Consider the following 26,585-nt stretch of genomic DNA (forward strand, 5'->3'; position numbering starts at 1 on the left):
TGTTCCTAGACCTTGGATTCTGTCGTGCTAAAAGTGCACACAATGTTCCTAGACCTTGGATTCTGTCGTGCTAAAAGTACACACAATGTTCCTAGACCTTGGATTCTGTCGTGCTAAAAGTGCACACAATGTTCCTAGACCTTGGATTCTGTCGTGCTAAAAGTGCACACAATGTTCCTAGACCAAACAATATTTTCTGATCAACACTACATTTATTTTGTACAGCGGATACACCCAAAATCTAGCTATTAATAGTTTTACCGCTAATTTATGAAAATCTCAAATAGAAATTCCGAATTTCTTTCATGAAGAAATCCACCAAGAATAAAACACCTTCAAATCACTCAAAAATAAACGTGTTAAGTTAACATACACCGTTCATAGCAATCAAACAGACAGTACTCGACTTCTGAGTGGTGTACTTTTATAATGTGTACAAACCCCAGAGCCTAAATTTGAACTAGATAAATGTGAAATAGAAACTTCTGGTTTATGTTTATTTACACGAGACCTAGAACAAATGAATACATGACACCATAATCATTTTTTTCCCTTGGCATCACAAGTTCTAGAGTTGGTTAAGCCCCTCTGCTGGGTCAGTAGCAGCCATCAATGTCCATGGTAAGAGTTGCCTTTCCTTTACCAACATTTTTAATCCACTAAGAATGTTGCAGACACAGACTGTTATAATCGTCCTCTTATTAAGTTGTATTTATATCAATGTTGAGGGGGGATGGGAAATAAAAATGTTTGGACTCCCTCCCCCAGGAGTCTTCATTATTCATTTGCCAGAACATTTTCTTCATAACAAAGTTGGCGCACACAGTCGGCCTCACCACATGAGCCATTGGCTATAAATAAACCGGTCTTGAAATCGGAAATTCCCGTTGGAGGCGGGGACCACCAGCATCACCCCTTCCATATTGTCGTAGTGATGGTCCGGTAGCTGGAAGGCGTTCTTCCACCTCTTCTTGACAGTGTCGTAGTAGCTGGCCGTCTTAATGGGGGTTCTCTTGTTGTAACTGAAGCCCCCGATCATCCAGAGGTTGGTTCCTGGGGTGTAAACAACACAGAATATTGAGATTGACGTTAATGAAATAGTTTCAATTATGTTTGTATTTTTTAAAAGTAAATAAGAGGATTTTAGGACAATAGTGAGGAGGGTATTGTTCAGACAGAACAATGACAAGCAACTTACGCTTCCCCCCTCCCTCTCTTTTACGTGTCACAGGCTCCCCCCGTCCACGTTAAACTGGGGAACAACAACAAAACAAAAAGGGGGCTACATCAAAAACCCAGCCACCCAACCAAAACACAAGAAGTAATCACACAATACACTAATGTGGTGTATCAAAGAGAAACACAGAAGGAAGAACCTAAGCAATATGACAAAATATCAATTGGCTGGACTAAATAGAGCTATTGATAGTGTCGTGCACCTCGGTACCATTTTCGATAGTTGTTTTTTTTTTTTTTTTGTGTCCACGAAATAAAGCGGCAAACAATCCCACAATCCTAGGGTTTGTTGCTAAGAATTTGTTTGTGCAACCGTCAAGTCTTAATTTACTTTGTTTTGCGGTTATTTAGTACTGCAACAGCATGCCTGCAGTCAGTTCGAGTCAACCCTTAGTTAAATCTGTACAACCCACCAGCTTGACACATAGCATGTTTTATCAGGGTGTTGGGAGAGTTGTGTTTGTTGTTTGTATTGTGTTTGTTGGGTTTACTGTATTGTGTAGTGTTGTGTGTTGTATGTTGTTTGTGTTGTGTTGTGGTTACTGTGTTGTTTATGTTATTTGTGTTGTGAGTGTTGTGTTGTGTTTACTGTGTTGTTATGTTGTTTGTGCTGTGTGTTTTGTGTGTGTTGTGAGTGTTTTATGTTATTTGTATTGTGAGTGTTATTTGTGTTGTGTGTGTTGTGTGTGTTGTGTGTGTTGCAGGTGAAAGCATGAGAACAATGAACTCATTACTAATATATGACGTACTGACCAATCAAAACAATGCATGAGTTGCATCTTGGGATAGCCATTCTCGGGAGGTCCATGTACCAGGTCTTCCTGATCTCCTGGGTCACGTGGCTGTCGGGAAGGTTGTACTGGTAGATGTTTGGCTCATCCATCTCGCAGTAGGCGTCTTGGTCAAACACTTGACCTGCAACATTCGCTTTGGATCAGTGTTTCCCAAACTGTGTTCCGCGTAACCCTAGCTCCACGAACTACTGGAATAGTTAACTAGTAGGCCACTATGTGAATTAATCTCTCTAAAAAAATAATCAAAGTGTTCTGCTAAATACTCAGAATGTTCGAAGTGTTCTGTTAAGGAAACGGTTTGGGAAACAAATCTTTAAGATATAAGCTTAGTTTAATCATTTCTAACGATACATCTAATTAATTAAATATATATATATATATATGTTGTTAATCATAATAGTTTGCATTGTTCTGATTGAAAAGACATACTCCAAGCTGATTACCATTTATTCATCTACTAACACCTAATAAAATGTGTTCTAATGAGTTTCTTCAATGTACAAACTTTAAGAATTAAATGGCCACCGATAAGGGAATTCACTCGTGTCGAACGATAATGCATAAGATTGTTCAAGGAAAGCACAAAATATTCCGAAGGGAGACTAGTCTAAAAAAAACTTCTACAAATTAAGCTAAAGTTTTTTCCCCTGAATTATTTCTTCTTCTTATTATTATTGCATAATTTCTACCGACTTTAGTACTATTGGGGTCGATCAACTAAAGGACGCACAAACTACTAAAATCTTTCATAGACGTTTTCTCGTAGGGGGAGTACTTATTTATATTAATTCTGTTATGGTGAAAGTTACCTCCTAGAATGATGATCTTGTTGTTGTCAAGAGGACACATCACGTGACTAGATCTCTCGTGGGGCAGGTAGGTTTCACCGTCATCGACATCCTTCCATGCGTTCTCTCCAGGATCGTAGCACCTGGTGGTGACACAAGTTTCATGATTGAAAACAGTGATGCTCAAACCACGACCCGCGGGCTCTTCCGGCCCTTGACGCTGTGCTATTAAGCCCCCCTAGACTTCAGCCTATATGTTATAGCCAGCTAAAGTCAATAGAACATCAATAGATCAGCTAACTGGTTCCCCCCCAACCCCCTCGTCCCTTCTCCTGTTAAGGAAAACAGTTCCTCTGGACCCAATATCTACACGCATATTGAGGGCTTGCTTACATCGGACTCGATCATTGTGTCGAAATTGTATATGAGCTTCAGGCCGAAAATGTTTGGACACGAGTGATTCAAGTTGTTATTCTTCAGAGTTAGTGTTTGCTAAATAGCAAGTGTCGAGGTATGCATACAGGATTAATAGTTTGACTCAAACATTTTTAACTTTCAAGTTTTAAACAGTTTGCTAGTCATGTGCAGGGAGACAACTGTTAATTTTCTTTTCGGTAGGTATCTAAATGTGGAATTAATGATGGCCACCCAGACATTCAAGGAGTCAACTTGCTTAACCATATCTACATTTTAAAAAACAAGTAAAAATAGAAACCCCAGGAATATTTTTGCAATATCTCTATTCAACTTGTAACTTCTTGTAAACTAAAACTTTCTGGATGGGCTCAAAATCTAGGTAGATACGGTTTTAAAAAACGGCGCTGACGATTTTCCTAGCATTGCGACAGTTGATGCATAGCGCTGGTTAAAGTATTCCTAGCTCGTTGGCCACACTGGGAAAACTCGAGTTTATCATTTTTTGAAAGTATAAAAAGAAAAAAAAAAGTAAAATTGGCTAGAGAACTAGAAAATATTTCTCTTTAACAGTCTATATGTCTTCGTGTATTTCCGCATTCCTGCAAGAGTTGAATAAATTAATGTTCGGGAACATTTTGTGCTTCGTCTTCTCAGTCTAGATCTAAAGGCCAATCATTGGAATATTATAGAGTCAAAGAAAGCGCTTCAGTGACACCCTCAAAGATTCTCTGAAGGCGTTTAGCATAGACTCAGCCACCTAGAAGATAGAGGCATATGACAGAGCATCATGATGTCGCGCTTTGAAAACTGGCGCACAGGTTGCTGAGGAAAAGAGAACAACGCTGGCAAAAGAAAAACGCCAGAGAAGAAAAGCAACGCCAATGACACTAGCTCCTGCTGGAATAACCTGCCCAGAGTGCAGCCGAACATTCCGGGCTCACATAGGTCTCACCAGCCACACGAGGAGACATAAAAACCCAGTGCAAAGTCCTCAGCCCCCTCGATGACAAAGTGGTCATCATCGAACCACGATGGAGGAACTATATAGAGTCTAGTAGATCTATACTTTCGCTTAAACAGGATTCGTTCTCGGGGGGTGGTTATTTATTTTTTTAATTTAACAATTATTAATAATGACGAGAGAAATAACCGCTGTAAAAGTTGTGACATTGAAAACTGTGAGTGGCTAAGAGGAAGTAACTCACACACACAAGAATTTGGATGGCTGCCTGGTCGTGCGGTTTGCGCGCTGGACTGTCGTTTGAATTAATCGATGGTCCCGGGTTCAAACCCTGCCCGCTCCCATCCCCCCGTCGTCCTGTGGGAGATTCGGACTAGAAAGTAAACTATCTTCAACTCTGAAGGAACATCCGAAACATGTAAAACATTTAACAAACAAACATTTGTCCGAAACTAAGGACTTTTATGAGCAAATAAGTTCTGCTAGAAGTCTAACAAATAATACTCAACTATCTTATCTTATATAAAACAGACGTTACTTCAAAAAATAATATGACTACGTCCTACGCGTCATGCATTCAGTCATGCATATTAACCAATGACTTAAATTCTGCCAAGTCACTGGTTTTCCTGGCTCAGGCTCAGGCAACCCATTCCATGCTCTCATAGCACTAGGGAAGAAGGAGTATTTGTACAAATTTGTCCTAGCATATGGGACGAGGAATGTGCCTTTATCTTTGTGTCTTTCAGAGTATTTTATTAAGTTTTGTTTTTGTATTTGAAGATTATGGTTCAGTGTTTTATGTATAATTGCTACTTTACTTTTAAGTCTTCTATCCTGAAGATTTTCTAAATTTAGTGATTTTACTAAAGGTGTTACTCTAGTCAAATGTGAATATTCGTTTGTTATGAATCTCACTGCTCTATTTTGTGTCTGTTCCAGTTTCTTAATGTTTTTTTTGAGTTGATGGGTCCCAGAGGATGCATATTCTATTATTGGCCTATCCAAGGTTAAATAACATTTTTATTTTATGTTCTTATTTGATTTATAGAAATTTCTTTTAATAAATCCTAATGCTTTATTTGATTTTTTATAGTTTCATTAATATGGGGATTCCATGACAGTTTTTCATTTATTATAACACCTAGGTATTTTGCGTTTTTAGTTTGTGTTACTGGTTTACCATGAATAAGATAATTGTAATTAATTTTTTTTTTTTGTTACTCTTAATACCTGACATTTTTCTGGGTGGAAAGACATGCTCCAATTTGATTCTCATTTCTGTAATTCATCTAATTCTCTTTGTAAAATATCTGTGTCTTGTGTTGTTTTTATTGTTCTATATATTATGCAATCGTCTGCAAATAATCTGACTTTTGTTCCTGAGCTAATGCAATTTGGTAAATCATTTATGTAAATTAAAAATAGTAGTGAACCTAAGACTGTTCCTTGAGGTACACCTGAGTTTACTGTTATCGGTGTTGATTTAGAGCCATTTATTATTACAGTTTGTTCTCTCCCTATCAGAAAATCCTTAATCCACTGATGCAATGGACCATCAATGCCAAAATATTTAAATTTTTTAAGCAAACTATGGTGGTGAACTTTGTCAAAAGCCTTAGAAAAATCTAGTAAGATAGCATCTTTTTGCTCACTAGCATCTAAGCCAGTGATGCGCAAGGATTATGTAGACAACACGGCGCAGAAATCTATTGTCTGTATTGCTCGAAATGTCTCAAGCAGGGAAGTCTGGCTTTGTAAGTCATTAGTTCCAGTTGGTGTCACTCCTCAGCGGCAATAGAAATGATTTTGAAATCTGCTGCTCTGTCATTTAGTTTTGAATGAAGATTTTCATCAACATCGTCCATCCGTTTTGCAGTTGTCATGCCAGAAATGTGGCACAGCTTCAAATGAATTTTTTTCAGGCCGATTTAATTCCGTCACTGCTAGCAAGCACTTTTTTATGCTTCATTTCTCTTCTTAAAATGTGAGCACCTCTGTAGCCTCCGTTACAGCCGCGACTCATTTTCTTGGTAAATATTTTCGTCACTCGCTCAACTCTAGACGTAACTTAGCGACTCTTTTCTTAGCCGCTCAAGCCGACAGTGCCTCCATATTTTTGTAATGGTTTGATTTAGAATGCCTTTTTATGTTACATTCTTTAAAACAGCCACACTTTCTGTACAAATGAAACATGTTGTCTTGTTAATTTAGATTTAATAAAGATCTGTCTACTTGTCCTGGAAGTTTTAACATCCAATTATCTTTTCTTCGACACTCCCATTTCATTAACGTGCAAATGTCACACGACACGGCACCAATCATGTTGATGTCAGAAGTACACGAACCAAAATAATGCAGAAAAGATGTGCTGTATTACACGCATGAGATGTCAAGGACACAGCTAGCTCAAGACAGCCACGGAATCGTCCAAGACTCTAAAATAACTGTCAATTCTTATAGCCAAAAAATTTTTTTTTAAAAATGTGGTCTTATAGAAAAAAAATTAACATGAATAACTAACAAGGCATAGATTAGTATGAAATACATCAAAGAAATTGTGAGAGTCCTAACATAGAAAAAATAAATTTTTCAACTTTTTTTATTTTCTACATTTTGTGCCGATGTTTTGGCGGGCCGGTCAGAACCACGTCGCGGGCCGGATATGGCCCGCGTGCCGTAGTTTGGGCATCACTGATCTAAGCCTTTTGAAAAATCATCAATGAGTCCTATTAGTTGTGTTTCACATGATCTATATTTCTTAAAGTCATGTTGGTATGGAGTAGGGACATTATGTTTGTCTAATTGGTTTATGATGTTGCTACATATTATGTGTTCTAGAATTTTACATGTGATGCTGGTAAGTGATACTGGTCTGTAGTTTCCTGGGTCAGATTTTTCTCCTTTTTTAAATAGGGGGGGGGGGTTGACATTTGCTTCTTTCCAGTCCCTTGGTACTCTGCCCTGGTTAAGAGATGCCTGAAAAGTATTTTGAACACTGGGGCTAGCTCATTGCTTAGTTCTTTGAGTAATCTACCTGGAATACCCACAGGTCCAGGTCCTTTTTGATTAGGTTTGATGTTGGCTAATAGTTTTTGGATTCCCTTTTCTTGTACTTCTATATCTCCTATGTTGTCTGCTTGGTTCAAATTAAGTAATAATAATAATAATTTTATTTATAAAGCGCTGTTAACAAACAAAATGTAGGCTCAAGGCGCAATAATAACATTACAAACACAAACACGACAGCTATAATGACAAACTAATCTAAAAAAGTTTTGAACAGATAGGTCTTAATGTTCTTCTTAAAAGTGGTGTAGCATGTTGTCTGTCTGAGATCAATGGGGAGTGAGTTCCAAACCTATGGTCCGTGCACTGAAAAAGCCCGCAGACTGTAGCTTTTGAGGGAGAAACGTGGCACTACTAAAAGCGTTGAGTCCATTTAGCGCAGGGCTCTCTGGGGGACATATGGAGTAATCAGTTCGCTAAGGTACAAGGTAATATGTCTTTGTCTCCTGGGGGTAAGAAGGCTGATGCAAAGTATTTATTTAGGATGTTAACTTTAGTTTCATTATCCTTATGAATGACTTCTTTTAGGCTTACTATCTCTGCTTGACCTAAAATTAAAGACAATAGTTTATTCCATGAATGTGTTTAGTTACAATTTCAGTTTAAAATGATTTGCATCTACATCAAAAAATAACGAAATAAAACAGAAGTTAACCTTGACCTGCCAGGAAAACAAAGATGACCTTGACCTTGCTGCTAATGATTCAATCTCTTTTTTTTTTCCTCGCATTTTTTCCCCATGTCTACATTTTATATTTTATCCTGTCTTCATTATTTGTGTATTCACCTCATGTTACTAAGAAAACCCAGATCTAGTTCCTCTTTCCTACCAATTTACAGCTAATTTTTCTTCCGTGGAGGGTTCAAGATGGCGGAACCGGAAGCGGAGGGGGAACGACCCACCAACGTTATGACAAGCAGATGATGTTATGAATTCTCATTGAAATTCTTGCCCCCTGACGTGATTCTTTGTCTCCGTGGCACTCTCTCTTTCTCCCCACCAGCGCCCTCTGTTAATCATGTGAGGAGAGAGAGTTCAGAGGTCATCGGGCAGCAATGTGTTGTGTATGGCGGGAGATTTGTCAGAACATTAGCCACCAGCAGTGAAAAAGTCAGAGAACTTTATAAACATAAAGCTAGTCGCGCAGCGAACATTTGTAACATATGGAGTTATATACAAGAAAAAACATGAATTTGATTATGAGACGGAGGCGTAACATACATGGCGCGAAAGGGGTTCAATTAGGGGCCCAAATCATGTGACGTATCAACCATGGCGAGTTGGGGTTTCATTGCGTTTGTGCTCGTGACCAATTGGGGCCCACATGAGCCGATTTAAAACTACCAGCATTTGAATGTCTTTTGGTAAATATACAGACGACTCGAGTTTTTCGCTACTCACTAAATTTGTTTTAGGAGGGGTGGTGTTGGAATATCCACTAACATATTTCCACGAGAACCTCGCTACGCTGCTGTTATGAAAACTAGTTTCCCCATATTACCTTCATGTACCCCTCCCATCATGCTAACTGGCTGGCCCGCCTCTAATGCTGTAGGCCTTATTATAGTTACAAAACATAGTAGCTTACGTTAAGTACTGTACTATTGGTCGTCTTATATTCACATAGTAACATTTAATAAACTTGAATTAATAATTTACAGAAATTTTGCATGGGAAAATCAACACACTACATAATATAATGTCTGGTTTTGCACACCCCCCCCTGTTTTGCGCGGGAACTGGAGCGGTTACCCCACTTGCCACCGCCCGGGACCGCCTCTGAGAGTAGAGGTAGCCTTCAGCCACTTCTATTGGGAGTTTTCGATTGACCAGACAAGAGAGAAAGACCTAGATTAGAGTTAGAGTGTGAGGATGGTGCAATTAGGGAGGGGATACTGAGAGTGAGAGAGTGAACAAACACAAAGAGAGAAAGAGAGAGAAAGAGAGAGGACATATATATATTTATAGAGAAGATTGCATTATATTTACTTCTTCCACTATTACCAGCGTGTTATCTAGTTTGTATAAATAATAAATAAATAATAATAATTAGATACAATTTATCAACAGACGATGTCAAACTGTTGTACCTGATAGTCACTCTAGGACTAGGTGACTTATGTCTACGTGATATCAGTCAGAATGTGATGACACGTGTGCTGAGCTGTCTCCCATATTGACTTAATAATGACAAAGTACCACAAGCATATCAAGACAAACTTCTCTTCCCGCGTGCTGAGTGTCTGTTTTTTGAAATTTTTATTCATGCTGAACTGAAACGCATCCAATAATTTCAATAACCACTTTCAGCCTCATCCCCCCCCCCTTGTCCAAATACCGTGACGTCTTTCCCCTCCCTTCTTTTTTTTTCTCTCTCACGCCGCCCCCCCCCCCTCTCCTCGTCCAGTAGTTCCTCTGGGCAATCTTTCTTTCAACAGACATCGTCTTCTGGTGTCTTTAATCATCCCGGTGAGATTCACTCCCTGACATGACTCACTCTTCTAGCACTTTCTCCCCCACACTCTCTCTCTCCTCTCTCTCTCTCTCTCTCTCTCTCTCTCTCTCTCTCTCCAGTGTTTAGAATTCCTCTCCAGTTGTTCTCTGTCAAAAGTTTGTCTTTTAAAAACAGGTCGTTATAAAATTGATTTTGAGATGGGGGAAAAGCGGGGGGGGGGGGACTTCTTTGTCTTCGAGCTTGTTCTTTCCCCCCCCCCCCGGGCCCCCTAACATCCGTAAGCTAGAGCTAGACCTGAACGTGTGTGTGCGTGTGTGTGTGCGTGTTAGTTGTGGATGTACATCCTGTTACATAAAAACACAATGTTCACGTGATCAATATGTTTAATTGATCTAAAATTAGAAAAAAAAAGGTTTTTTAAAACTTCAACTTCTAAATAATTATAAGTCTCATGTTAACACACTTCATCTGTCTGTCTGCATGTCTGTCTGTCTGGTACAAATATTGTACACGTTTTTTTTCTTCCCTTTTCCCATTCTCAAATCAAGTTGAAAGTTTTCACAAGTATAAATAATCGATGACAAAACAAGAATCATTTAGACAATTAAACAATTAGTTTACCAATTAGTGGTAATTGATTAATTTTGTTTTATATAGAAAAAGAAAGTTAAACCATAAACTATTAAGAGGTATTACGCTTTTGAGGTTCTTACCCCCCTCTAGATAAGCTTTTTTAAAAAGTATCTCAATATATAATTCTCTTCATGGCTCAACCATTCCTGACGCCACCAAGAAGTCATGGAAACATCACTTTTTTATTTCTGCAAGTCGGACTAGAGTTACCCCACGTAACTTTAGTGCGAAAAAAAGAGGGGAGGGAGAGCAAATTATATTCACCCGTCACTAAATAGGGCCGGACTTAACCATTGCGCGGCACTATGCTAAACGGATTGCGCAGGGCCCAGTTTGGGTAGGGATACGGATAATTAATAAGTAAAAATTAAGAGTTTGTATTAGAAAATGAATTCGTCTTTGCATTTTATTCATTCCTTACTAAGTACAGAATTACTTTACGAGCCTTGCGTGTAGCGAAGTCATACATTATATCATAAAAATTCTGTTCCTACATAGCTCACACTCAGTGGCAAAAATTACAAAATGTTTCTTCATTTGTTTGAGGTGCGAGAAGCTTCTTTCCCCAGATTCCACAATTACGTGTATTGCATAATGCCTTTATCGCGCGTAGGATTGTCGTTTTCCATATTGAATGACACCCCAAAATGACAACTTTTTGTGTATTTATTTCAGGAGATTTTTATGACTTTTCAAAAGATTTTCGTAATTTCCGGGGATTTCCAGGACTTTTTCGTATATTTTGCAATTTTAGGAGATTTCCAGGACTTCCTGGTAAATCAGGAGGCCGCGGAAAATATGTTATAAGTTATAAAATGGTTTAATTTTAGAATTTACACCTAGAATTAGCATGGGGCCTATGAAAGTGCTGGGCCCACTGCGGTCGCATAGGATGCAGTGGCCTAAGGCTGGACCTGCAAAGTAGCGCCGTATGCTACGCCGCGGGTCGACTAGTCTTAAATATGTAGCCTGTTTTACGTTTTACTTTTCTCTTAGACTGAATGATCTGCAAAGTCAACAAGCGATAGAAAAAAGAATACATTTTAAAAAACAAAGCTTATCTAATGGAAGGAACCGCTCAGTACTGTCATTTATCTAAAAATTACGGGTCTGTTAACCTTTCTGCTATATAAAACGAAACTAATTTAATAGTAATAAATAATTAACTAAATGTTTAATTTTTGGATTGATTCGTGTATTGTTATCTACTATAAATAATGATGCCAAATTTCAACTTGATCCAAGAATGGGGAGTGAGAGAATAAACTTGTCGAAACGTAATAAGGGGACACTATCCATGTATGTATAACCAGCGCTGTTTTTGTGACGGTACGCACCGGTACGACGTACCGGCACCTTTTTCAATGTAGAGAAAAAATTATTACTTGTCTTGTATTTTAACGTTTATTATTAATTTATTAGTAGTTAAAAGTTAGGTAATCCATCACAGAGTATCGGCACCTATTTATAAATAATTATCACCAACAATTGTTTGTTAATTGTTTAACTGTTTGTTTTTTTTTATTGACTCATATCTTCTCAGGTTTAATGAATAATTGTGCAAAGGTTTAACTTGATCCAAAAATGGGAAATGGGAGAAAAAACATGTTCAAACTTTTTATCAGACAGACAGACAGACTCAAAGTTGATTTAAGCTTTTAGAAAAAAGAAGGAGATATGAAGAACGAGTAACCAGAGTTTTAATGCAGAGACTTAACTACAACTTAAATTACCTTATTAAAAATACTTGTATTTATGGGCTCATTTTTTTTTATGTGTACCAACTCGGTAGCCGTGACACTTACCCATTACGTCTACCCCGCACCACCCCGGTGAGTATGCATGTTCACATTAGGACTCACTTCAATTCCATTATTATATCCCGTCCCCAAGTCTCTCTCTCTCTCTCATTATCTCTTTCCGGTGTAATTCCCACACTCCACCCACCCTCTCCACGCACTCACACATCCGGACAAATGAAAAACAAACACTTTTAAGACGGGCCGACTCTGGCCCGCTGGTCGACGTAAAAGGCGCGCAAGGGAGGGATTTGAAATGGGTGGTGAGGGGAAAAAGGAAGAGAGCAAGAGGGACTCTCAAGCAAGGAGGCAAAGAGTATCCATTTACCTCGGAGTATTTGCCCACGAATGGGTGTATGCTTAGTGTATAGGCGCGCTCTGTCCGTATAAAGGCCCGGAAAGTCTCAGCAGATATCACATTGTTTAATTAAACATCGAGGGCTTAATTGCTGGAAGATTGTTTTTTTTTTTAAGATACATTGACAATGTGTAATATTGACATTATTTAAGATTGACAATGTGTAAGATTGATATTGTGTAAGATTGACAGAGCGTATCGTTAACAGCATGTGTAAGATTGACATTATGTAAGATTGAATAATCTAAACACACACAGAAACCTGACTGATCTAAATACACACACAAAACTTGATAATCTAAACACAGAAACTTGTCTGCTCTAAACACACACTGAATCCTCGACACTTATACATATTTAATTTTTTGGTTTGTGTGACACGTTTTCATGGATCATTTCTTGTTTGTCCGAGAATTGTTCATGAAATGATTGATCATTTAAGAATGGATCATATTCATCATGTAATCATTGATATTGTAAGAGTGTACTGTGTTCATGAAATAATTCAACGCGTAAGATTGACAGAGTTAGAATAATATGTTATGCTCATCAATAACTCAATCATCAATAACTCGATCACCAATAACTCGATCATAAATAATACAATCATCAATAACTCGATCACCAATAACTCGATCACCAATAACTCGATCATAAATAATACAATAATCAATAACTCGATCATCAATAACTCGATCACCAATAACTCGATCATAAATAATACAATCATCAATAACTCAATCATCAATAACTCGATCACCAATAACTCGATCATAAATAATACAATCATCAATAACTCAATCATCAATAACTCGATCACCAATAACTCGATCATAAATAATACAATCATCAATAACTCGATCATAAATAACTCGATCACCAATAACTCGATCATAAATAATACAATCATCAATAACTCGATCACCAATAACTCGATCACCAATAACTCGATCATAAATAATACAATCATCAATAACTCGATCACCAATAACTCGATCACCAATAACTCGATCATAAATAATACAATCATCAATAACTCGATCACCAATAACTCGATCACCAATAACTCGATCATAAATAATACAATCATCAATAACTCGATCACCAATAACTCGATCATCAATAACTCTATCATCAATAACTCGATCATCAATAACTCGATCATCAATAACTCTATCATCAATAACTCTATCATCAATAACTCGATCTCTAACAAAAACAAACTTGTATTGGTATGGTATTGAAAGCTATGTGACCTACCAATCCAACAGAGTAGCCTTAGGTCTGGCCTCACATTCTCTATCAACCACATGGTCACATATTTTAAGTCCCCATGACCTGCCACTACTGATCATGCGTAACCCTATGTGCATAGTTTAGTGCTGACGACCTCCCGCAGGGCTCCATATAGTCAATGTAGCTCGAACATAAAAGATCAAAGAACAGTTCTTGCTGGTTATGCCTCCAAGCAATGCGCCCAACGCTCTGGGCACCATATAAAAATCTGTGAGTCATACAAGATGGTGGTTTGTAGCGGAAGCTACAATAAGTTGTGTTGCTGTGGTTTGTTTGTTGTTTAGCTTTATATTGCTTTGTATTGTTTTTGTTTTAATCGAAGTCAGACAGTGAAGATTTGTTTCGTGAATTAAGGGCACGAAATTCCTGGTTTTAACGAAAAATAGTTTTTAAATGCAAATATGATCAGTATAATATTAGGGGTGTAGCTATCTGGAAAGGGGGCCCACAGATTAGGAGGGTGTCATGTGGCCTGGGCATTAACCAACCGCCTTTACTTTTCCTCAACTATTGTCAGGTACTCATTAAAGCTGGGTGGACTCAGAGACGAGCTAAAAATCCCGAAATTAAAATCCTAGTCATCATCAGGATTCGAACACAGGATAGCTCGGTTTTGACGCCAAGCGCTTTACCACTCAGCCACGGCGACTCCGACGTCAGAAAGCCATAAGAAAGCACGAAGCCGTTTCGCCATTTGTGATTGAGGACTTTGGACTTCATAATTATAGGGTTTTTTTTTTCGTTTTTTTTTTTTAATTTTATTTGAATGTTGTTGCTTTTTTATTTATTTTTAACACAACAATTACAATTAATTTTTAAAAAAGACATACTGACAAAAATAAAAGAAAGAATAGCAGGAGGCAACAGAGCAAAACAAATATCAGGGAAACCAAGAAAATGATAGACAAAACCATAAGACTAGTAGCCATGTATGCGAGACCTGGAGACTGATGACAAGAAAAAAAAATACTTTAAAAAAAAAAAAGGTTACAAAGACAGTTAGTGTGGAAACACAAACCCAAAATCGGCCCCCGAAGTGGTCCACCCAGGCAGGTAAAAAGGCAGGTTTCAATATTTTTAGAAAGAACATCAGAATGAAATTCTATCAAAGACAAATGACAGAGAATAATGGAGAAAGAAGGTTGACAGATCTTGTGTGGTGCCCCAGCGGTCCAGCAGATCAAAGGATAGGTGAAAGTGAATGTGAAGTTAGATGTGAACCAGGCCTAAATGATGTCTTATAATGAATATCTAATTGATCTAATTGTTTTGTAAAGGGTCCATCTCTTATTCAAATCCTCAAGGAAAAAAACATTTCCGTAAAAAAAAAAATCATTTTTCCCCCTTTAGTTGAGTGTTCTGTAGCAACTGGGCAGTACTGAAGTTCACGCGATAATACGAAAAAATATTTATGATTAGTTTTTTTAAATTATGTCCAACTTCTATGCATACTAAATAGATTTGTTCTCTTTAAAAAAAATTAAATATTTTTTGTGTCAATGTAGTAACTATTATGACAGAACTTACTTAACTTAAATTACATATGTAAAAAAAAATTATTTTGCAAAAAATCCAAAACCATTGGCATAAATGTGTTACAAATATGGTATATACAATGCTCCTACTATAGACCCTCCCGTGTTAGTACTATTAAAAGTGTATAGTTGTAAAAGTGGTGTATTTTTGTGGAAAAAAAAAACTACTTGCATAAGTGATTTTAAAAATTAGATTTTTCTCTTTCAGAAAAGAAAAAAGTAGCCGTTGAATCAGAACTTTGAATGATTTAAAATATTATGATGTTAGATTTTCACTATCTTTTCTAGTTTACGAGATCTAAACGGAACGGAAGGACGGACATTTCACATAAAACTAAAAGGGTCTTTTCTCCTTTTAGTGAGAAATCACTGCTCTTATAATTGCTGTTCCAGAATTTTAGCCATATGCGGCTACTACAAGCGTAACTAAGGCAATGATGGAAATGATAGAGATATATGTGGAATTTTATTTAAAACAAAAAAAAAGAGAAAAAAGAACTTTTTCAAGGTAAGCTATAAATATATTTAAAAAATATAATGAATTTGTTATTTTTCCTATGTATTTAAAAAAAAAATAATATTGTATTAATACTTTTGAATGGTGAGCAATATTTAAGGCACTGACACTTTCCTTTATTACGATTGTTTCCCTTGGCATGTTCATAGCGGTTGTCCCAGAATTATGAGTTTTTTAAAAATTGTCGCGGTTGTTTCCCTTGTGTTATTTGAACCCTTGTGTTAACTTTGCATTGTAAACTATCTAGTGACTAATCCTTGATCTGCATCTCCTGCATTGTTTTGTCGTGCCTAAAAATGACAAAAACATTTTCAATAACAAAGAAACAATATGGGTCAGGGTGTCACCCTAAAGTGACGTGTCCCCATCACAAAACATGTGTGACACACTCGGCAGCTACTTGATGACCTTTGTGGAAGCCGATTGTATACACATGACCACGTGACTCAATGCTTTAGTAAGTACATAAGTATATCATGAAGCTGGTTAGAAGGAGGGGGGGGGGGGACTTACAATTGCAACAAGTAGGTGGACACAGAAAATTAAATATATTTTTTGTTTGTTTATAAAACATGTGGCATGTTTCGTATGATCCTTCAGACTCTGAAGATAATTAAATCCTAGCCCAAGCCTCGCGCTAGACGACGGAGAATGGCAGGGGCAGGGTTTAAACCCGGGACCTTTGAGATCACCGAACGAACGACAGCCCAGAGCGCATACTACACGACCAGGCAGCCATCCCATTGTCCAGTAAACTCAAACACATCGAAGACAGCTGGAAAGCTGCCGCGAAGCATCCCTGTGAGGTTGAAAAAGAGTTGGAGATTTAAACACACACACACACACACGCACGCTCGCACACACACACACACACACACTGTGTGTGTTCAAGGTGTCTAAATAAAATGGCGAACTAGCAGAAAGAGTGACAAGAAACATTCAAACTGAAACACAGAGATAATATGAGAAACTTATTATTAATTGTTGTTTCTTTGGAACTTTGAGAACTTTGTTGTAATTGTTGTATGGTGTATATGATGTTTACTTTGAGAACTATTGGTGCATAGGGTACATGATGTTTGCTTTGAGAACTATTGGTGCATAGGGTACATGATGTTTGCTTTGAGAACTATTGGTGCATAGGGTACATGATGTTTACTATGATAACCATTGGTGTATAGGGTATATGATGTTTACTTTGAGAACTATTGGTGCATAGGGTATATGATGTTTGCTTTGAGAACTATTGGTGCATAGGGTACATGATGTTTGCTTTGAGAACTATTGGTGCATAGGGTACATGATGTTTGCTATGATAACCATTGGTGTATAGGGTACATGATGTTTGCTATGATAACCATTGGTGAATAGGGTACATGATGTTTGCTATGATAACCATTGGTGTATAGGGTACATGATGTTTGCTATGATAACCATTGGTGTATAGGGTATATGATGTTTACTTTGAGAACTATTGGTGCATAGGGTATATGATGTTTACTTTGAGAACTATTGGTCTATAAGGTATATGAATGTTTACTTTGAGACTTATCGCTACAAACTGCAGATGATATAAAGTTTGGTAGCTCATTGGGCATATGATGCTGCCTGGTCGCGCGGTATTCGTTCTGGACTATCGTCTCAATGGTGTCGGGTTCGAATCACTTGCAGTCCTCTAGATTTGGACAAGATGTAATATACTTCACTTCTGACACGTCCGAAACCGAGACCCATTGACCAGAGAGGGGGAAACATTCTCCTATTAGGCGCTTGATGGTTGACCAGGATCTCATCTTTTCATCTTTGTTTTTTTGTTCCTTTAAAAAGGTGTCGGTTTGATCTGTTCGCGGTTTGAGTAGACGAATACCCGATATAATTGTGTAAAGATACCATCTTCAATGAGATTCCAAATGAAGTCAGTGCCAATGTTATATGCGACATAAATTTAAAAAAAACATATTTAAAGATTATTTTGTGCTTTTTTATGCTTAGTCATTTTTTAATTGATTTTAATTTTTTAGTTCTGAACTGTATTTAGCGGGCTTATATCAACTCACTCACTCACTCAGTCTGTCTGTCCGTCTGTCTGTCTGTCTGTTTGTCAAAATCTTCTACACATTATTTCTCCGACTTTCAATTCTCGGATCAAGTTGAAACTTTGCACAGTTATCTATCGTCGATGACAACATAGGAATTATTTTAAAAAATCAAACAATTAATTAATTAATTAGTCATAATCAGAGCTTCTTTTTTTAAAAAAATAGGTACTCAATGATGGATTGCCTAACTTTTAACTACTATTAAATTAATAATAAACGTTTAATACAAGAAAAGTAATAATTTTTTCCCAACATTCAAAAAGGTGTCGGTACGCCGTACCAGTGAGTACCGTCACAAAATAAGCACTGGTCATAATTAATTAATTTTGTTTATATGGACTCTTGACGAGACTAATTTAGAGAATTAGATCGTTCAATAAAAAAAAATATTAATATTAGACTAAAAAAAAACTAATTTTATAATTTCTTGAATATCTCAGTGACAAAACACGCCCACCTTCCATCATGGAGACTTCAGTTGCACGTCAGAGTCGAGCAACTTCTTTTTTTTTTCCATTGCTTTTGTAAAGACAGCACGGAAGCCTTCTCCATGATTACCCCCCTCCCCACCCTAAAAAACAGTGATTGGACCATAGCGCACTGAGCATGCACAAAGCATGAAAGTTGGAAAGAAACAAAACCACTGAATACAAATAGTCTCTATTATTGCTGGGTTAATGTACAAACATAGATAGTCGATTGATTTAAAATAAATGATGCCATTACACTTAGATGGTTTGAAAAGTGTTTTTATATTTAATTTAAAATTTAGTCTTATATAGCTCCAGTCTAGACTAGTCCTATACAACTCCAGTCTAGACTAGTCCTATACAACTCCAGTCTAGACTAGTCCTATACAACTCCAGTCTAGACTAGTCCTATACAACTCCAGTCTATAGTTCAGTCTGAAACTTGATCCCAAAATGTAATATTTCACGTGGCTCTATTCTGTTAAAACTCTAGTTGACGCTGTAGAAATTTGGGTTAAAATTTAGTTCGAAATTGGTTGTTTTGTCCAAGTTTTTTTTTTCCCAAACTTTTAATGACACGGTCATTGCCAACTGTTTAAGAAATTCTTCTGTAATGATCTTCCGTCACTTCCCGTCATGCCAATCTGTCTGCTCCCCCCCCCCCTTTTTTTCCCTCTCCCTCCTCTTCCCGTAATGACGCATGAACACCCCCCCCCCATACTAATAGGATCGTTTTCCTTTTTTTTTGTCTGTGTGTGTGTGTGTGTTGAAGTTCCAGGAATGTCTCGAGAATTTGGAAGGCCAGGGAATCAAACTTGAAAGGAGGGGTCTGACAAAAAAAAAAGAAGTTGGGTCTTCAGTATTTGTCAAGCTTGGGGTGGGGGCAAGGCACGGGGTGGATGGCACCTCATGAGTCATGTCCCTTGGTTTGTGCTGGTCATTCTGTATTGTTCTAAGTGAATCATTTCTTTGTTGGACAGAATTAGCCTGGATTTGAACTATAGTCTTTTGGAAGCGCTTTCAATCCATTTTACACATGAGAAGTAGTCAAATGATCGCATAAGTTTTAGTCACATTATCAAGAAACACATGGGATCTAGTCACATTATCGACTGGACACATTGAATATTTCACATTATCAATTGGACACATGGGATCTAGTCACATTATCAACTGGACACATTGAATCTTTCCCATTATCAATTGGACACGTGAACAAGTCACAAAATCAATCGGACACATTTACTCTAGTCACATTAGCAACTTGAAACATCGAATCTTTCACATTATCAATTGGACACATGAGATCTAGTCACATTATCAACTTGACATATGGGATCTAGTCACATTATCAACTGGACATATGGGATCTAGTCACATTATCAACTTGACATATGGGATCTAGTCGCATTATCAACTGGACACATGGGATCTAGTCACACTATCAACTGGACATATGTGATCTAGTCGCATTATCAATTGGACACATGGGATCTAGTCACACTATCAACTGGACATATGGGATCTAGTCGCACTATCAACTGGACATATGGGATCTAGTCACATTATCAACTTGACATATGGGATCTAGTCACATTATCAACTGGACATATGGGATCTAGTCACATTATCAACTGGACACATGTAAACTAGTCACATTATCAACTTGACACATGGGATCTAGTCACACTATCAACTGGACATATGGGATCTAGTCGCACTATCAACTGGACATATGGGATCTAGTCACATTATCAACTGGACATATGGGATCTAGTCACATTATCAACTGGACATATGGGATCTAGTCGCACTATCAACTGGACATATGGGATCTAGTCACATTATCAACTGGACATATGGGATCTAGTCACATTATCAACTGGACATATGGGATCTAGTCACATTATCAACTGGACACATGTAAACTAGTCACATTATCAACTTGACATATGGGATCTAGTCACATTATCAACTTGACATATGGGATCTAGTCACATTATCAACTTGACATATGGGATCTAGTCACACTATCAACTGGACATATGGGATCTAGTCACATTATCAACTGGACATATGGGATCTAGTCACATTATCAACTGGACACATGTAAACTAGTCACATTATCAACTTGACACATGGGATCTAGTCTAACTATCAACTGGACATATGGGATCTAGTCGCACTATCAACTGGACATATGGGATCTAGTCACATTATCAACTGGACATATGTGATCTAGTCGCATTATCAATTGGACACATGGGATCTAGTCACACTATCAACTGGACATATGGGATCTAGTCACATTATCAACTTGACATATGGGATCTAGTCACATTATCAACTGGACATATGGGATCTAGTCACATTATCAACTGGACATATGGGATCTAGTCACATTATCAACTGGACACATGTAAACTAGTCACATTATCAACTGGACATATGGGATCTAGTCACATTATCAACTGGACATATGGGATCTAGTCACATTATCAACTTGACATATGGGATCTAGTCACATTATCAACTTGACATATGGGATCTAGTCACATTATCAACTGGACATATGGGATCTAGTCACATTATCAACTGGACACATGTAAACTAGTCACATTATCAACTTGACATATGGGATCTAGTCACATTATCAACTGGACACATGTAAACTAGTCACATTATCAACTTGACATATGGGATCTAGTCACATTATCAACTTGACATATGGGATCTAGTCACATTATCAACTGGACATATGGGATCTAGTCACATTATCAACTGGACATATGTGATCTAGTCGCATTATCAATTGGACACATGGGATCTAGTCACACTATCAACTGGACATATGGGATCTAGTCACATTATCAACTTGACATATGGGATCTAGTCACATTATCAACTGGACATATGGGATCTAGTCACATTATCAACTGGACATATGGGATCTAGTCACATTATCAACTGGACACATGTAAACTAGTCACATTATCAACTGGACATATGGGATCTAGTCACATTATCAACTGGACATATGTAAACTAGTCACATTATCAACTTGACATATGGGATCTAGTCACATTATCAACTGGACACATGTAAACTAGTCACATTATCAACTTGACATATGGGATCTAGTCACATTATCAACTTGACATATGGGATCTAGTCACATTATCAACTTGACATATGGGATCTAGTCACATTATCAACTGGACATATGGGATCTAGTCACATTATCAACTGGACACATGTAAACTAGTCACATTATCAACTTGACATATGGGATCTAGTCACATTATCAACTGGACACATGTAAACTAGTCACATTATCAACTTGACATATGGGATCTAGTCACATTATCAACTTGACATATGGGATCTAGTCACATTATCAACTTGACATATGGGATCTAGTCACATTATCAACTTGACATATGGGATCTAGTCACATTATCAACTGGACATATGGGATCTAGTCACATTATCAACTGGACACATGTAAACTAGTCACATTATCAACTTGACATATGGGATCTAGTCACATTATCAACTGGACACATGTAAACTAGTCACATTATCAACTTGACATATGGGATCTAGTCACATTATCAACTTGACATATGGGATCTAGTCACATTATCAACTTGACATATGGGATCTAGTCACATTATCAACTGGACATATGGGATCTAGTCACACTATCGACTGGACATATGGGATCTAGCAAGACAATAATCAAATATTATCAAACGAACTGATTTACTTAACTGATGATAAAATAATTTTAATATATTCTACACTTTCTTTATTCACGAATGTCAAATGTTTAAATGTCAAATGTATAAATGTTTAAAGTATAAATGTCAAATGTATAATTGTCAAATAGAATAGATTATGTTTTCAATTTAAGTATGTATAATTCATATGTAAAAAAAATGAATTTCACAACTTTATAAGTAGATTCATAATTAAATAAAAAGATAAAGTTTGTCATTTTTTCCCACTAGTTCATTGCTATACACATTTCTCGTCTAAATAAAATATGTGTTTGTATGCCTGTGTGTGTTACTTTGTATATGTATATACACTGAACACACAGTGGTCTATGTTGGTAGGCTACAGAAACTTTGTTACATAATTTATGTCACTTGAAAGTTTGACCATTACTATTGAGTGATTTAACATTTCTTTCTTTTCAAATCTTTGAGTGAGTCATTATGAGCTGTTCCTTCAATTAATTGGTCATGCCAAAATTAAACACACACACACACACACAGAGCCACTAAACGTTCAGTGTGTGGACAGGGGAGGGGCTGACGGTATCCAGGACTCCTCCCTCACCCCGTCCAGCCAATGCGGGCCCGGGGACGTGCGTATCTCGAGCTTGCTGCTGGAGTGTTCATTGATTGGTCTGGGGGTGAGCTGTCACCCGGCGTGCACGCGCGGTCATGTCGTGAGCAAGGGACCAGGAGGTAATTGGTGCTGTGGGATTGATGGGAGGGGGGTATCGGGGGTGTAGATGCTGACTAATGGGACAGGTAAACTTTGGGGGGGGGGGGGGAGGGCGGCGTCCGTACAAACCCTGCAGAATATGATGGTGACTTCAAATGTAGTACAACATAATTAAAACTGAATACAATTAGTTAGTGTGAAGAAAAGTTTAATACAATAGTTCTACTAATTGATCAACAAAAAAACTCTTTTCGTGGAAAAAAAGAAATACAAACTTCAAAATGAATGAGAAAGTTGTTTTGTTCCTCACCCCTTTAGTCACTGATTGTGTCCACATTATCATTTTTTTTTACTTTATCTCGCTGACTACCATTTTCTCTTTCTCTTCCTCTCCCTCTCTTTCGTCTCTCTCTCCTCCCTCTCTCTCTGTTTATCCCTCTCTTTATCGCTCTCTTTCTCTAATTCTCATTTTTCCTCTCTCTCTCTCCCTTTCTATCTATCTCTCTCCCTCTCTTTATCCCCCTCTCCCCTCGTTATCTCACTCCATATCTTTATCTCTCTTTATCTCCTTCTCTTTCTCTCCCCCCTTCCTCTCTCTTTCTCTCTCTCCCTGTCTTTCTCTCACTCTCTTTATTCCCTCTCTCTCTTTATCTCCTTCTCTTTCCCTCTCTCTTCTCTCTGTCCTTATCTGTCTTTCTTCCCTCCCCCTTCTCTCGTTTGTTCTCTCCTTATTCTTTATTTCGGCGCCTCTTTTCTCACTCTCTGTATGACTCCATCTTCTTGTCTCTCCCATGTTCTCTTTATTTCTCCTCTCTAATTCCCTCTGTTACTTTCTCTTTCTTTTACTCTAGTGAAGAGGAGAAAACGATAGTAGGAATGAAATGTTGTAGCGTGCTCTCACACATTCTACTGTGTATTAAAGGGAGAATGTGTGAAGGTGAGTACGACTGTACGCTTGAGTGTAAGTATGACTGTCACTATACAGGTAGGTACAGGTAGGTAGATGTAGGTACATTTTGGTACAGGTAGGTAGATGTAGGTTGATGTAGGTACAGGTAGATAGGTGTAGGTACATATAGGTACAGGTAGGTAGATGTAGGTAGATGAAGGTACAGGTAGGTAGATGTAGGTAGATGAAGGTACAGGTAGGTAGATGTAGGTAGATGAAGGTACAGGTAGGTAGATGTAGGTAGATGAAGGTACAGGTAGGTAGATGTAGGTAGATGAAGGTACAGGTAGGTAGATGTAGGTAGATGAAGGTACAGGTAGGTAGATGTAGGTAGATGTAGGTACAGGTAGGTAGATGAAGGTACAGGTAGGTAGATGTAGGTACAGGTAGGTAGATGTAGGTAGATGTAGGTACAGGTAGGTAGATGTAGGTAGATGTAGGTATCAACCAGCCGACAGACAAAGACTCACATATTGATCTGACGCTGATTCAAATCTACTCAAAGGCACAAGCGCTGCATTATCAGGCGATAGGGAGGCAATTGGGAGGTAATAGAGAGGCGATAGAGAGGCGATAGGGAGGTAATAGAGAGGCGATAGAAAGGCGATTGGGAGGTAATAGAGAGGCGATAGAGACGCGATAGGGATGCAATTGGGAGGTAAGTAATAGAGAGGCGATAGGAAGGTAATAGAGAGGCGATAGGGAGGTAATAGAGAGGCGATAGGGAGGCAATAGAGAGGTAATTGGGAGGTAATAGAGAGGCGATAGGAAGGTAATAGAGAGGCGATAGGAAGGTAATAGAGAGGCGATAGGGAGATAATAGAGAGGCGATATGAAAGTAATAGAGAGGCGATAGAAAGGTAATAGAGAGGTGATAGGAAGGTAATAGAGAGGCGATAGGAAGGTAATAGAGAGGCAATAGGAAGGTAATAGAGAGGCGATAGGAAGGTAATAGAGAGGCGATAGGAAAGTAATAGAGAGGCAATAGGAAGGTAATAGAGAGGCGATAGGAAGGTAATAGAGAGGCGATAGGGAGGTAATAGAGAGGCGATAGGGAGGTAATAGATAGGCGATGGGAAGGTAATAGAGAGGCGATAGGGAGGTAATAGAGAGGCAATAGGAAGGTAATAGAGAGGCGATAGGGAGGTAATAGAGAGGCGATAGGGAGGTAATAGAGAGGCAATAAGAAGGTAATAGAGAGGCGATGGGAAGGTAATAGAGAGGCGTTAGGGATGCAAATAGGAGGTAATAGAGGCGATAGGAAGGTAATAGAGAGGCTATTGGGAGGTAATAGAGAGGCGATAGGAAAGTAATAGAGAGGCGATAGGAAGGTAATAGAGAGGCGATAGGAAGGTAATAGAGAGGCGATAGGGAGGCAATAGAGAGGCGATATGAAAGTAATAGAGAGGCGATAGAAAGGTAATAGAGAGGCAATTGGGAGGTAATAGAGAGGCGATAGGAAAGTAATAGAGAGGCGATAGGAAGGTAATAGAGAGGCGATAGGGAGGTAATAGAGAGGCGATAGGGAGGTAGAGAGGCTATTGGGAGGTAATAGAGAGGCGATAGGGATGCAAATGGGAGGTAATAGAGATGCGATAGGGAGGCAATAGGGTGCCTGGCACTCATGATCACAAATTTGTTGAAAGTAAAGTTGCCTTCTTAGACCATACGGTTTATTGGGCAGAGGATGTTAAGGTCATGTTTCTTTGGCCAATGGTTAACAAGGGTATTATGTGACCAGCACAACGGCCAACCGCCTTTACTTTCCCGCAACTAAAGCCAGGTACCCATTAGAGTTGGGTGGACTAAAAATCCCGAAGTTCAATATCCCAGTCTTCAGCGAGATTTTAGCCCAGGACCCCAGGCTCGTTAGCCAAGCGCTTAACCACTCAGCCACCGTGCCTCCCTATATGATATATTGATATAGGTATAATTTGTATACATACACATGTCCTTATGTTGCAATAGCTTTTACAATCATTAGTCATACAGTCCTCTCTACGTGAATATTCGGTTGTAGTTAACTAATACCACTTGATAGGACTACATTCATATCATTTCCTATGTTCTCTCTTTTTCTCTCTGTCTCTCTTTCTCTCTCTCTCTCTCTATCTCTCTCTCTCTCTTTTCTCACGGCATCCACATCTACTGTTTTTCTATTTATCTACACTTTTTTATTTCTCTATCTGATTCTCTTTATCTCACTCTAACTCAAACACACACATACACTTATATATACATTCAACCATACTCACACATGCAATATGTGAAACCCCTCCTCCCCCCCCACACACACACACATACACTCAAAACACTGTCACTCAATTACGCACGCACACACACACGCACACTTAACCCCCGTGTAGCTTTATCACGTGATTCGGGAATACAAATAAATAAATAAAAATGTTTCATTCATTGTTAAAACCCTTGGAGGTGGATCCCGTACCCTCTAGCTAAAGGTTGCAATGGTTGGGGTCCCCTTCCCCCCAACTTAGGAGTGCGCTAATGAGCTTAATCCTCTCAGCGTCCTCCCTTCTCTTCTTCCTCTTCACCACCCGCCTGACCAGACATTTGGAAAATAAAATTTAGAAAAAAAAACGAAACAAAGGAAAAAATACATTTCTTATACATTTACTTACACATTTGACTTACACATTTGACTTACACATTTGACTTACACATTAGGTTTATGCAAGCCTCGGTTAGAAAGTGAGTCTAATTTATGCGCTCACATGCTGGGATAAAAC

General features: G+C 38.2%; 1 protein-coding gene across 2 annotated transcripts in view; it reads right to left on the reverse strand.

The window, feature by feature from the left end:
- The window catches only part of LOC106063751 (kelch-like protein diablo), a 90,736-nt gene continuing 64,151 nt past the window's right edge, over positions 1-26,585 (reverse strand). For both annotated transcript variants that reach the window (XM_056022200.1, XM_056022199.1), the window contains 3 exons: positions 2,840-2,961; positions 1,990-2,151; positions 1-1,053 (listed from right to left, as the gene is read on the reverse strand). In XM_056022200.1, the coding sequence (XP_055878175.1) occupies positions 833-1,053; positions 1,990-2,151; positions 2,840-2,961 (505 nt within the window). In that variant the 3' untranslated portion in view covers positions 1-832. The remainder of the gene's footprint in view (positions 1,054-1,989; positions 2,152-2,839; positions 2,962-26,585) is intronic.

This window comes from Biomphalaria glabrata, chromosome 3 (assembly GCF_947242115.1).
Source record: "Biomphalaria glabrata chromosome 3, xgBioGlab47.1, whole genome shotgun sequence".
Classification (NCBI taxonomy): Eukaryota; Metazoa; Mollusca; class Gastropoda; family Planorbidae; genus Biomphalaria; species Biomphalaria glabrata.